The 13784-nt window shown below is 43.4% G+C and overlaps 1 protein-coding gene across 1 annotated transcript in view; it reads left to right on the plus strand.

Moving 5' to 3' along the window:
• The window catches only part of NDUFA10 (NADH:ubiquinone oxidoreductase subunit A10), a 71054-nt gene extending 59077 nt beyond the window's left edge, over window positions 1-11977 (plus strand). The window contains exon 10 of the mRNA XM_038748995.1: window positions 10299-11977. Within this exon, the coding sequence (XP_038604923.1) occupies window positions 10299-10367 (69 nt within the window). The 3' untranslated portion in view covers window positions 10368-11977. The remainder of the gene's footprint in view (window positions 1-10298) is intronic.
• The last annotated feature ends 1807 nt before the right edge of the window (window positions 11978-13784 follow it).

Consider the following 13784-nt stretch of genomic DNA (forward strand, 5'->3'; position numbering starts at 1 on the left):
TCCTCTTCTCCATGCAGTTAAATTCTATACTCCATTTGAACGTTGTTGGCATGTCACATCAAAAAAGAACAGCGTCGTCAGATGACTTGAAAAACCTCAACAGCACCCAGAAACAAATTGGCTCTGTGCTTTCAGAGGCCATAGAATAAAAAGTGTGGCCGGCTGGATAGAGCACAGGCCTGAAAGTCATAAGGACCTGGGTTATAATCCCGGCTCCTCCACTTACCTGCTGTGGGACCTTGGCCAAGTCACTTCACTTCTCTGTCCCTCCGTTACCTCGCTCCGGAAAATGGGGATTAAAACTGTGAGCCCTGCATGGAACAGGGACTGTTGTCCAACACGATTATCTTCTATCCACTCCAGTACAATGCCTGGCACATAGTGATAATGTTGGTATTTGTTAAGCGCTTACTATGTGCCAAGCGCTGTTCTAAGTGCTGGGGTAGATACAAGGTAATCAGGTTGTCCCACGAGGGGCTCACAGTTTTCATCCCCATTTTACAGATGAGGGAACTGAGGCCCAGAGAAGTGACTTGCCCAAAGTCACACAGCTGACAGGTGGCGGAGCCGGGATTTGAACCCACGGCCTCTGACTCCAAAGCCCGGGCTCTTTCCACTGAGCCCCGCTGCTTCCCGTAAACAGATACCACAATTATTATTAATATTATTATTCTCCAGTGTCTTGACAGGTAGTGAAAGATTAATTTGCACTGGCTAAGACTACTGAATGCTGTGATCATTCATTCATTCAGTCGTATTTATTGAGCGCCTACTGTGTGCAGAACACTGTACTAAGCGCTTGGGAAGTACAAGTTGGCAGCATCTAGAGACGGTCCCTACCCGACAGCGGGCTCACAGTCTCGAAGGGGGAGACAGACAACAAAACAAAACATATTAACAAAATAAAATAAATAGAAGGGTAAATATGTACAAGTAAAATGGAGTAATAAATCTGTACAAACATATATACAGGTGCTGTGGGGAGGGGAAGGAAGAGGAGAGGAAAGGAGGGGGCTCAGTCTGGGGAGGGGCCGATCAATTTGAAAGCAACAAGAAAGCTCAGAGGGCAACATGAAAATTCTTATTAAGTGCATTGTTTGCAGAGGAATAACTAAATAAGCATCAAATATTACTTCAGTGTAGAACAGACGGTGATTATGGTGTATTCCACACATGACTGTCTACTCATAGCTACCTTTTCTCATTTTTGTACTGCTCCACTAAGCATTCACTTGCCGGTCCACTCTCCTTCTTCTTTCTAGCTGAAAATGATTTTATTGTCCGCCTCGCCTTCTTGATCACAAGCTCTTCATGGGCAGGGCGAATGCCTTACTCTCTTGTACTCTCCTAAGTACTCAGTTTAGTGCTCTGCCTATGAAAAGTTCTGAAAACCTACCTACCGTTGATTCAGACAGTCATCTCATCGGCAAAAAAGGCAAAAGTGAGCACAACATCAAGAAAGTAACAGTCGAGACACTGAAATGGGTGGAAAGAGGGAGGTATTTCAAAGATAAAGAAAAAAATGAGTACTTTGCGGAGACATTTAGAGGATAAAGATCCTCAGAAGGAATTGGACAGTAGAATAATAATAATAATAATACAGTCCTCTAGACTGTCACATCGGCAAAAAAGGCAAAAGTGAGAACATCAAGTAAGTCGAGACACTGAAATTGGTGGAAAGAGGGAGATATTTCAAAGATAAAGAAAAAAATGAGTACTTTGCGGAGACATTTAGAAGATAAAGATCCTCAGAAGGAATTGGACGGTAGAATAATAATAATAATAATACAGTCCTCTAGACTGTCACCTCGTTGTAGGCAGGGAATGTCTGTTATAGTGTACTCTCCCAAGTGTTTAGTACAGTGCTCTGCACACAGTAAGTGCTCAATCAACACAATTGACTGACTATTAATAATGATGGTATTTGCAAGTGATATCTATGTGCCAGGCACTGTTCTAAGGACTGGGGTGGATACAATCGAATCAGCTGGACCCTGCCCCACATGGGGCTCATCATCATCATCAATCGTATTTATTGAGCGCTTACTATGTGCAGAGCACTGTACTAAGCGCTTGGGAAGTACAAATTGGCAACATATAGAGACAGTCCCTACCCAGCAGCGGGCTCACAGTCTAAAAGGGGGAGACAGAGAACAAAACCAAACATACTAACAAAATAAAATAAATAGAATAGATATGTACAAGTAAAACAAATAGAGTAATAAATATGTACAAACGTACATAATCTTAGTCCCCATTTTGCAGTTGAGGTAACTGAGGCACAGAGAAATTAAGTGTCTAGCCCAAGGTCACCCAGCAGACACGTGGCAGAGCTGAGATTAAAACCCAGGTCCATGCTCTATCCACTAGGCCACACTGCTTCTCTAGGAGCACAAATGGAAGAATCTGAAGAGAATCCAGAACTAAATTTGCTAAAAGACAAGCAAAATCCAGAAGGAATAAATAGGTTCAATATCCTGCAGCGGTCCCTATTTCTCTAAAGTGCATTCATCCGGAAGCAAACTCTGAGCCAGTTCTAGGAGTAATTTGAGAAGAGGATCGCCATTTCTTCCATAAATGCAGAAACTTCTTTAGCCAAGGATTATCTGAAAGTGGAAAGTTGACTTCTAGTTCCGACATAATAGTTCAGCATTGCGAGCAAGGACACTGCGTCTGGAAATGAACAGTCAGTAATGCCGAAGCAGGCTTTTGAAATTGGAGTCTAACAACCCTTCTTCCTCAAATCAGGTTTTCTCCAGAGTCGTAATTAAACACATCAGGAATGCTCGGGAATGGCATGTGAGCAGGGACTTTTAGACTGTGAGCCCACTGTTGGGTAGGGACTGTCTCTATATGTTGCCGACTTGGACTTCCCAAGCGCTTAGTACAGTGCTCTGCACACAGTAAGCGCTCAGTAAATACGATTGATTGATTGACTAGATGAGAGTGCATTTAGCAACATCGACCCTTGGCCACATCCTCTCCTTCCACCAGCTAGTAGAAGACGGTGGCAGTGATTTCCTTGGGCAGTTAAAGGGAGCCCTTTGTCTTGTCTTTTGCTTGTAGAGTCGTTCCTGACCCATAGCGACTGCATGGACGCATCTCTCCCATCTCTGTTGACGGCACTACCATCCTTCCCGTCTCACAAGCCCGCAACCTTGGTGTCATCCTCGACTCCGCTCTGTCATTCACCCCTCACATCCAAGCTGTGACCAAAACCTGCCGGTCTCAGCTCCGCAACATTGCCAAGATCCGCCCTTTCCTCTCCATCCCAACCGCTACCCTGCTCATTCAAGCTCTCATCCTATCCCGTCTGGACTACTGCATCAGCCTTCTCTCTGATCTCCCATCCTCGTGTCTCTCTCCACTCCAATCCATACTTCATGCTGCTGCCCGGATTATCTTTGTCCAGAAACGCTCTGGGCATATCACTCCCCTCCTCAAAAATCTCCAGTGGCTACCAATCAACCTGCACATCAGGCAGAAACTCCTCACCCTCGACTTCAAGGCTGTCCATCACCTCGCCCCCTCCTACCTCACCTCCCTTCTCTCCTTCTCCAGCCCAGCCCGCACCCTCCGCTCTTCCACCGCTGATCTTCTCACCGTACCTTGCTCTCACCTGTCCCGCCATCGACCCCCGGCCCACGTCATCCCCCGGGCCTGGAATGCCCTCCCTCTGCCCATCCGCCAAGCTAGCTCTCTTCCTCCCTTCAAGGCCCTGCTGAGAGCTCACCTCCTCCAGGAGGCCTTCCCAGACTGAGCCCCTTCCTTCCACTCCCCCTCGTCCCCCTCTCCACCCCCCGATCTTACCTCCTTCCCTTCCCCACAGCACCTGTATATATGTATATATGTTTGTACATATTTTTTTTTACTCTATTTATTTATTTATTTTATTTGTACATATCTATTCTATTTATTTTATTTTGTTAGCATGTTTGGTTTTGTTCTCTGTCTCCCCCTTCTAGACTGTGAGCCCACTGTTGGGTAGGGACTGTCTCTACATGTTGCCAATTTGTACTTCCCAAGCGCTTAGTACAGTGCTCTGCACATAGTAAGCGCTCAATAAATACGATTGATGATGATGATCTCTCCCCGAACGCCCCTCTGCAGTCGTTCTGGTAGTGTTTCCATAGAGTTTTCTTGGTAAAAATACGGAAGGGGCTTACCGTTGCCGCCTTCTGCTCAGTAAACTTGAGTCGCCGCCCTCAACTCTCTCCCGGGCTGCCCAGCACAGGTGAGTTTTGATTGTAGCAGATTGCCTTCCACTCATTAGCCAAGTTAGGGGAGGAATGGATAGGCCTCTGCTTGACTTCCTCCTGTAGCCGAGACCGGTAGAGTACTGGAAGTTCTCCAGGTGCAATCCCAAGAGAGGAAGGGAGTGAAGATGCGGGATTCTCCATCTTTCTCCAGAAAGGTTCAAATCGGGAGGAGGTTGCCGGGACAAGTATTTCCAGTCTGGCACAGGACAAGTAACGAAGCCCTGGTGCGTTTGGGGGCTTAAGCCATCTCCGGCTGTACCTGTTGGAGTTTGGAGTGGCATCGTCACACTCCTCCCCCTTACAGCAGCCGTAAGACCATCCGAGTAAAGCCTAAAGTCAAGTCTGGAACAAAAAAACTCCAGTAAATTAAGGGGGAACAATATGGGGCTTTTGTGCTTTCTTGTGGGTGAAGAAGCACCTCTTATTTAGTCGTTGCGTTTTTCCAGAGAGGAAGCCATTTGAGATGAAAGCAGGGAACTCTTGGCAAAGTACCCATCTTTTTCCAGAAGATTAAACGCGGTCGAATTTGTCTCCAAGTTATAATTCAAAGGGAAAATCAAAGAAAACTTCTGTTGAAACACTTTCCTCTGTCACACGTTATCCACTTTAATCCTTCGGATTTGGGGTTGAACTACCCTATATACAGTAGGGCCTGGCACTCCTAATGTGTTTGTCTTCTCATTCGTTTTAGGAAGGAGGGTGGGTGATGCCGTGGACTATGATGTTTAATTGCATACTTTCCCATTTAAACATTTATAAGCACTTTTAGGAGCCACTCTGATCATGAAGAACCAGAAAAGGCTCTGCTCGCTCCGCTCAGAGCTATCTGTGTCAAGCCTCAGTGAGAATGATTGAATAATTCTGCTGCTTTTGGGAAAACTACTTATGCAGCGCATCAATCAATTAATCACATTTATTGAGCGCTTACTGTGTGCAGAGCACTCTACTAAGCGCTTGGGAAGTACAAGTTGGCAACATATAGAGACAGTCCCTACCCAACAGTGGGCTCACAGTCTAAAAGATCAAAATCATGTTTACACTATCTTTTACAAAAGCCACATAGTGACTCTTCCTAAAGTGATGAATGTGGATCAGGCTTGGAAAGTATGAAATCTTACTTCAAATTAATGGCTGTGGACCTGAAATAATAAAATAAAATGAAAAAAGCTGATTGTGTGTTCTCCCTGTGTGAAATATTAGAACTGAGAACCCTCCCTGTGGGCCTCCACTGGATTGATATACTAATAACTGATTATTATAATCCAAGAATCGCCTCTAAATATCAAAGGGCCAATTAAACCTTGCCTCAAGAAAGATGAAGAGAGTAGACTGATACAATTAATAGAGGCCGGCTAGACACAGCAGGTTTGATGCTCTGCTAGTTTTTATTCTCCGGTTTGTTGCTGGAAATTTGGCTTGCGGTGAGAGAAACAAACAGCTCTACTATCATCCATCCACTACTCACTCAGCAGGTGTTGGCATTAACAGGACTGCATAGCTGTGTTGATGTTTGGACAAGACATTCAAAGACAACTTTAAATTAAAAACCTTAAGAAAGCCGATCAAGAGTGACTAATGATAGCGGCTGACTGGAAACCGTGGGGGGGGGTGTGTGATTTTTCTGCCTCCCTGAAGTTTGGCTTTATCATATATTACAGTACAAATCACATGTTGTCGGAACATAATCCGGCGAATATTCCTCTGAAGGAAAATGTTTTCTGCCAGGACCAGCTTCCTCTAGAGAATTGAGAAGTGCAATTGCATTAAAATACGAACTGGTATTTTTAAGAACCAGGACATTTTGACCAGTTATAATTTGCAAATTTGGCATGGAAATCCAGAAACAAATCTTTCTACTTAACTATAAGCTAGGGACTCTGCCTAAACCCCCTGCTACTGAATCAGATGCTTCAGGAAATGTAGGTTAATAGAGGTTTCAAAGGGCGTGTGATTGTAAATAAAATGCGGTGAAAACTGAAAATCCCAACCTTATGATGATGAATAGTCTCTTCTTCCAATTTAGCTTTGGGTAAGAAGGTGTCGTCCTGAAATGGTTTCAACATTTTTTAAATTTTTTTTTCATTGATTTGTCTTGCAAGTCAGGGGCCAGGAGGATATTTCACCATCTCCACATTGGCCATGCTTCCTTCAGTATATCTTTTTATTTAAAAAGTTGTGAGACATGTGAATTATTTATATTCACTATTCTTTGCTTCTAAATTACTTACAACGCTGTTTTGGGTAATTGTATGTGTGAGCTGAAGTAGTAATAAAGGTGACTGTTGAATATGTTGTGTATTTGCCATTTAGAAGAATATAGCCTTTTTTAAAAAAATCTTACCAAATCATTTGAAACAGACACCTTTAGAAAAATCAAATCCGTTTTTTCCCCTGCAGTTTGTGAATGTATGTTTGCTAAAGGGAATATAGGTGAAGCATCATTATGACTGGGGCTTATAATCTGAAAGATTACTCTCAGGGTTCACTGTACCCAAAGCTAGTTTTGAGGTCTGCATTACAATTGTTTGCGCTTATCGTTTCTTTTGCAGTAATGAGGTTTTCAGTGTAGACCATACTGCTGTATATCGAGTTTTCACCTGTACTGTCAGCATTCTGGCCCTCATTACTTATGTATAAGAGCAGTGGTGTTGATTTACTTATCCACTTGTGTTCATTATTTATATCTACTCTTACTTTCGTTCGACTATTTATTCAATTTCACTGAAAGTCACGTCATCTTTGAAAGCCTGGAGTTCTTTTGCACAGATCAGTTTTCATGCTGTGCTATATAAGCACCTATTCACCTCTCCGTCTCTCCATTCTCCTCTTCCGCATCTGTGCAGGTAAATTCACTTATTTGTCTCTGCTGTTAGTTTGTAATATCCCTGCAGGCTGGAATCAGGTCTTTTCCGTGCACAGCATTGCCCAGATCCTTTTCATCCAAATGGCCCACTACTCTTGTCCAGGTGCCTATCGTATCCCACCTCGACTGCTGCATCAGCCTCCTCACTGACCTCCCTGCCTCCTGGCTCTCTCCTCTCCTGTCCATATTTTTCACTCTGCTGTCAGATAATCTTTCTAAAACACACTTCTCCACCCCTTTAGGAACCTCAATGGACACTCATTCTTCTCCACACCAAAACAACGCCTGGCCTTTAGCTTTAACATACTCTCCTTCTTACCTATCCACTCTCCTCTCCTCCCAAGCTGCCCTTACTGTGCCTCATTCTCAACTCTTCCCAAGCTCTGATGTCTGGTTTACCCCTTCCCTGGAATTCCCCTCTCTTTCAGATCCACCAAGCCCTCGTCTGCAAAGCCCTTTTGAAATCCCACCGCCATCAGAAAGCTTTCTTGAATGAATTATTCTACTCCTCACCTCAGCAGCTTTTGCCAATTTGTACTTCCCAAGCGCTTAGTACAGTGCTCTGCACATAGTAAGCGCTCAATAAATACGATTGATGATGATGATCACCTCCCTTAGCTCTATTGTGTATAGCAATTTCCAGTTATGCAGCCGAGTACATCTTCCTCTTACCAGTAAATCATTTTCTGCCACCTCCCCCATTAAATGGTGAACTCTTTGAGGGCAGGCAGTTGTTTCTTTTATCTGTATTGTACTCTTCCTAGTAATCTATCCCGGCTATTGGTCCACTGGAAATAACTCTGCTCTGGAAATATCAGAAGACTGGGATCTAGTCATTCATTCAGTGATTCAATTGTATTTATTGAGCACTTACTGTGTGCAAAGCACTGTTCTAAGCGCTTGGGAGAGTACAATACAATAATAAACAGACACAATCCCTGCCCATAACGAGCTTACAATCTAGTCCTGCTTCAGCCTGGAACTGGCTCATATAGGTGAAAACCGTGCATGCCCATGACAATGTGTTGCACTTTTCCCTGCCTACTTGCTCATTGAAGTTTTTTGTTCTGATGGGAACATGATGTGGGTGGAACAGTGGGTTGGCATCATGGATGATCGATATTTTCATTGGATTAATGTTTGTGAACTGATGGTATAATAAAAAATGATCCGTGCCCTTTAAGCATTTGATAGTCACCACATTTCACCCCACCCTTAGTCACCCAGCACTTATGTGCATATCGGTAGTTGATTTATGTGAATGTCAGTCTCCCCCCTTTAGACTCAAAGCTCACTGTGGGCAGGGAAAATGCCGGTCAACTCTGTTATATTCCCCTAAGTGCCTACTACAGTGTGGTGCATTCCGTAAGTACTCCATTCATTCATTCATTCGGTCTTATTTATTGAGCACTCACTGTTTGCAGAGCACTGTACTAATCGCTTGGGAAGTTGATTGTTCTATTTGAACAGAAGCTAAGCTTTTCCAGCGACATTTTCTTGTCATCCTGAGAGCTCCCACCGTCTTCATTTTCGCCATCAACAGTATTTGTTGTGTGACTGTTGTGTGCAGTCTTTTAGACTGTGAGCCCACTGTTGGGTAGGGACTGTCTCTATATGTTGCCAATTTGTACTTCCCAAGTGCTTAGTACAGTGCTCTGCACATAGTAAGCGCTCAATAAATACGATTGATGATGATGATGCAGTGTATCAGGTACCCTTCAGCTCCACGGGCAAGGCAGCTTCTTTGCTACTTAGATGCTACTTAGGCCGTGAGCACCCTGTGGGGCAGTTCCTGTGTCTAACTTGTATCAATTTTTTTTTTTTTACTTGTTAGGCCCTTACTATGTGCCTTTTTACATATATACTTGTTAAGCCCTTACTATGTGCCAGGCGCTCGACTAGGCACTGGGGTAGATACAAGCTAATCAAGATGAACACAGTCCCCGTCCCACTTGGGGCTCACAGCCTTCATCTCCATTTTACAGATGAGTTAGCCGAGGCACAGAGAAGTGCATCAACCGGCCCAAGGTCACTCAGCAGACAAGTGACAGCTAGGATTGGAATTCAGGTCCTTCTGAATTCCTTCTGAATTCCTTCCAAGCGCTTAGTACAGTGCTCTGCACATAGTAAGCGCTCAATAAATATGATTGATTGATTCTGACTCCCGGCTTGTGATGTACCCACCAGGCCAGGCTGCTTCTTTAAGAAAAGTGCTACTTCACTTAGAACAGTGCTTGATATATAATAAATGCCTAATAACTAGCATAATAATAGTGGTGATAATGGGCACGATCCGTGAAAAATGCAACCCTGATGGTTCTCTGAATTCCAGGGAACAAGAGTGGGAGTTTAACTCACAAGGGCAATGGACTTTCCAAGCGCTTAGTACAGTGCTCTGCACACAGTAAGCGCTCAATAAGTACGATTGAATGAATTGAATGCTATTCCTCCTACTCAGCCTGTGAGCTTCACGTGGGACAGGGACTGTGTCCAAACTTGTAACTACTCCAGCACTTAGGAAGGTGTTTGCCACATAGCAAATGGTTACACATATCAAAAAACAGAGCAAAAACAAACAAACAGAGACAGGACTGTCACAAGAGGCAGGTGACGTGGATGACTGCTTGGCCATGCAAACCAGAAGGTATACAGGGCCCTGGGGACTGATGCTCACCTGGCTACTCTAGACATAGTTATTACTCTATTTATTTATTTTACTTGTACATATCTATCCTATTTATTTTGTTAGTATGTTTGGTTTTGTTCTCTGTCTCCCCCTTTTAGACTGTGAGCCCACGGTTGGGTAGGGACTGTCTCTATATGTTGCCAATTTGTACTTCCCAAGCGCTTAGTACAGTGCTCTGCACATGGTAAGCGCTCAATAAATACGATTGATGATGATGATGATGAGTAGAAAACCCCTGCCACTGTCAGATTAGTGGCCTACCAACTCTGTTGTACCCTCCCCACTGCTTAGAACAGTGTTCTGTACCCAGTAATCGCTCAACAAATACCATTGATGATGGTGATGACAGTATATTTCTACTGGATCCCTTTTCAAGTACTGGTTGCGGAAGCTTCGACTTGGCTCCAAAAGATGAGCCAGGCAGAAGAAATGAGCCTCTCACTTTAAATGGAAGTTTTGTTCTGACTCAACTGTTGTGTTTGTCTTTTAGCTGAAAGGTCGGAAGTATGCAAAAGGCTACGACGAGGAAATGGGTGACAAGTGGATCTGGTTGAAATAAAACCGGCCTCCCCGCCAGCCCCGAAGATCTGATTTGGAACAACCTGAATGTTAAAGAAGCTTTGGGCCCTCTACCTTATCTAGAATCTTTCTAGGTTAGCAAATATCATCAAGAAAATACACATAAAATGGGAAACGGAAGATAGGAATCACCCACCAAAAATAAGCTACTCAATAGCGTACTTAATGGAGTGGAAAGAAATAAAGTTTTCTCCTAAAAGGCCTTTTGCTTTATTTTAGAACAATCCAGAGTGATTATCGCTGAGAAATTCCCAGTCAGCCCTGACTGTAGTAAAATGTCACCGGAAAAATCTTCACTTCACCTGCGGTTCTGGGTAATGCAGATTTTGTCATTTAGTTCTGCAGATTTGAAATAAACCAGTTGTGGCGGAGCTTGTTCGTATGTTTATAATCGTAAGACTACAGTGTAACATTTTGAGAAAATTCCAGCTACTTTAAAGGAAAGTTATCAGTAAAAGAGGAGAAAAATAATCCGGGTCATATTTTCAACAACAGTGTATTTCTTTAAGGCTTTCACGGTAGTTGTCATCAGCTGTTCTCGTAACAGTAAGTTCCAATGGGAAATTTCAGCTTCAGATGTGGATGGGGTAAAATGCAAAGGGGAAGTAATAATTGTTGTCTTTCTGTCCTGGAAAATCAGGTAGTTTTTCAAAAATGAGGTAGAGAGAAAGGAATTCATGTTTGCTTATTCACTTGGCTCAGCCTTTGCTTTCTGTTCAGTAATAGAAGTTTAGCCTTGGAGAGAGCATGTATTGCTTGCCAATTGCAGAGTTCAGGGTTACGTCTCCAAAGCAAATTTTAGGACGCTTATAAAAAGAAATTCCAATTTCTCTTAAGTAATCTTGTTTTGGTTATTAAACATAAAAATAAAAGATTCCTGGCAGTTTTTTGTACTTGAGAATCCAGATGTAAATGGCTGTAATTTTGCATTTCGAAAAGGAGCGGAGAGGTTTAATCAATAAATAAAAGTGTTGCTAGGCGTGGAGCCAATCGTGCCCAACACTAACAGTCTAAGTCCCTCAGTTTGGCCCTTGGCTTCCACCACACGTGCTCGTTAAAAGGGGGGAAAAACAAAAAGGGAAATCTGTAATTTTTTTGGAGGGGTGTTTCTGATGGATTCTGTGGCCTTCTAGGTCATAAACTGGCTGTTTCCATAAACCTTGACAACTCCACCGAAATAGTCACCAATAGAGTGGTAGGGAAAATGATCTACTATGTAGTCAAGACTGCTTTTGTGAGATCTAAGCCTCTTTTCAAACCAAGTGCCAATTTCGAACATTTTCCTGGGCTACTGGGCATCGGTAAGTCACAAGGATTTGTTTAAGCCTGTGTGGCATGAACTCCCCTGATGGAACGCGAAGTTTGTTATTTGTAGTCCTGGGAAAGTTGATCTGTTTTATTTTCTGATGTTTTCTAAGGGTGTTGAGTAGAGAATCACAAATGAGTTTTCAGCCCTCCGTCCCAATTTAAGCAGCTGCTGAGTGTATTGACTGTTCCTAAACTCTGTTTTGCATGATAGGAACGTGTTTTAACCCCGCAAAAATGCTCGCAGGCATTTTAAGGCAAGAAATAAACACAAAATTCACCTAACGTTTTTCCAAGTTTTGTAATTCTTAAATGTGGTTTTGGAATAAGAGATGTAAGTTTTTATCGTTTTAGTCTTCTCTGGGGAGTAAGTTTAACGTTGAGCTTTTTAATATTTGGGGCGAGAGGGGCAAGTGCCCTTTTAAAAATAATCTGGATCACCTAATAAAAATTTCCCTTTTAAACAGTTCTTACCAAAATATTGAATCATTGGCCAGTTCAAAATCCAAAGCTTAGGTGGTTCTTTGAGCCTGAAAACTCCGCTTACCCAGGAACTGAGGGAAGTGCCTCCGTTAAACAGGGATCTTTCGACGTTAGGATCTGGAGTACAAAACCCTGGCATATTTACGTTCAGAATAATTCCCACTGTCAGAGGCAGAACTTCCAAATCATCACCTCTCTTTTTATCTTCCAGTGTGTTTTCATGGCATTTGCTTAGTGCTTACTGTGGGCCAGGCACTATGCTGGTGTCGATACACGTCAGTCGGACACAGTCCCTGTTCCACGTGGGGCTCAAAGTCGTAAAACTAGCTGTACAGAGGAGGTAACAGGCACAGAGAAGTTGTCAGTTGTCCAAGGTCACACAGCGGGCCCATGCTCTATCCAAATCATTTTTCTAATAGTTCTTTAAATCATCAGTCTGCTTCTCCTCCACCCCATACCTCCATCTTGGTGTCCTTGAAGATATATCTGAGCCCAGCCATGTAACCCCTGATTTCTAGATCTAGAAATGTTATGTGAAAAGGTCTGTGTTTCTGTGGTGCAGGCGTACCAGCCCCCAGTGATAAAGCTTTGCAGTATTTCACAGCTCCCAAGGGCGTGTTGGGTGAAAGACGAGTCCAAAATGGACTCAGATGCTTCTGGTGCCTGCTGACTCCACTGCTGTGGAGTAGGTGACCACATCCTCAATTAAGAGAAGCGGTGTGGCTTAGCGGGTAGAGCAAGGACCTGGGTTCTAATCCCAGCTCTGCCACATGTCTGCTGTGTGACCTTGGTTAAGTCTCTTAACTTCTCTGGGCCTGTTACCTCCTCCGTACAGCTAGTATGAAGACTTTGAGCCCCACGTGGAGCAGGGACTGTGTCCAACTGACTAACGGGTATCGACACCAGCATAGTGCCCGACCCACCTCATCTGTAAAATGGGGATTAAGATCCTAACGTCGAAAGATCCCTGTTTAACGGAGGCACTTCCCTCAGTTCCTGGGTAAGTGGAGTTTTCAGGCTCAAAGAACAACCTAAGCTTTGGATTTTGAACTGGCCAATGATTCAGTGTTTTGGTAAGAACAGTTTAAAAGGGAAATTTTTATACATATAGGTTGTAGGATTGGTGCTATGGTTTTTCGGAGGCTATATCCATGTGATTACTAAACAAATTATTATGGTGTGTATTAAGCACTTACTATGTGCCAAACACTACTAAGCACTAGGGTGGATTATTATGATCATTATTATTATGCTTGTTAGCCACTTACTCTGTGTCAAGCTCCGTTCCAAGTGCTGGGGTCTTGTCATATATACGCCTGTATATGTTGTTGTACATATTTATTACTCTATTTTACTTGTGCATATCTATTCTATTTATTTTATTTTGTTGGTATGTTTGGTTCTGTTCTCTGTCTCCCCCTTTTAGACCGTGAGCCCACTGTTGGGTAGGGACTGTCTCTATATGTTGCCAACTTGTACTTCCCAAGCGCTTAGTACGGTGCTCTGCACACAGTAAGCGCTCAATAAATACGATTGACGATGAAGAGCGTGAGCCCCATGTGGGATAGGACTGTGTCCAACCTGACTCACTCGTATCTACCCCAGGGCT

Source organism: Tachyglossus aculeatus, chromosome 7 (genome assembly GCF_015852505.1).
Source record: "Tachyglossus aculeatus isolate mTacAcu1 chromosome 7, mTacAcu1.pri, whole genome shotgun sequence".
Taxonomy (NCBI): Eukaryota; Metazoa; Chordata; class Mammalia; order Monotremata; family Tachyglossidae; genus Tachyglossus; species Tachyglossus aculeatus.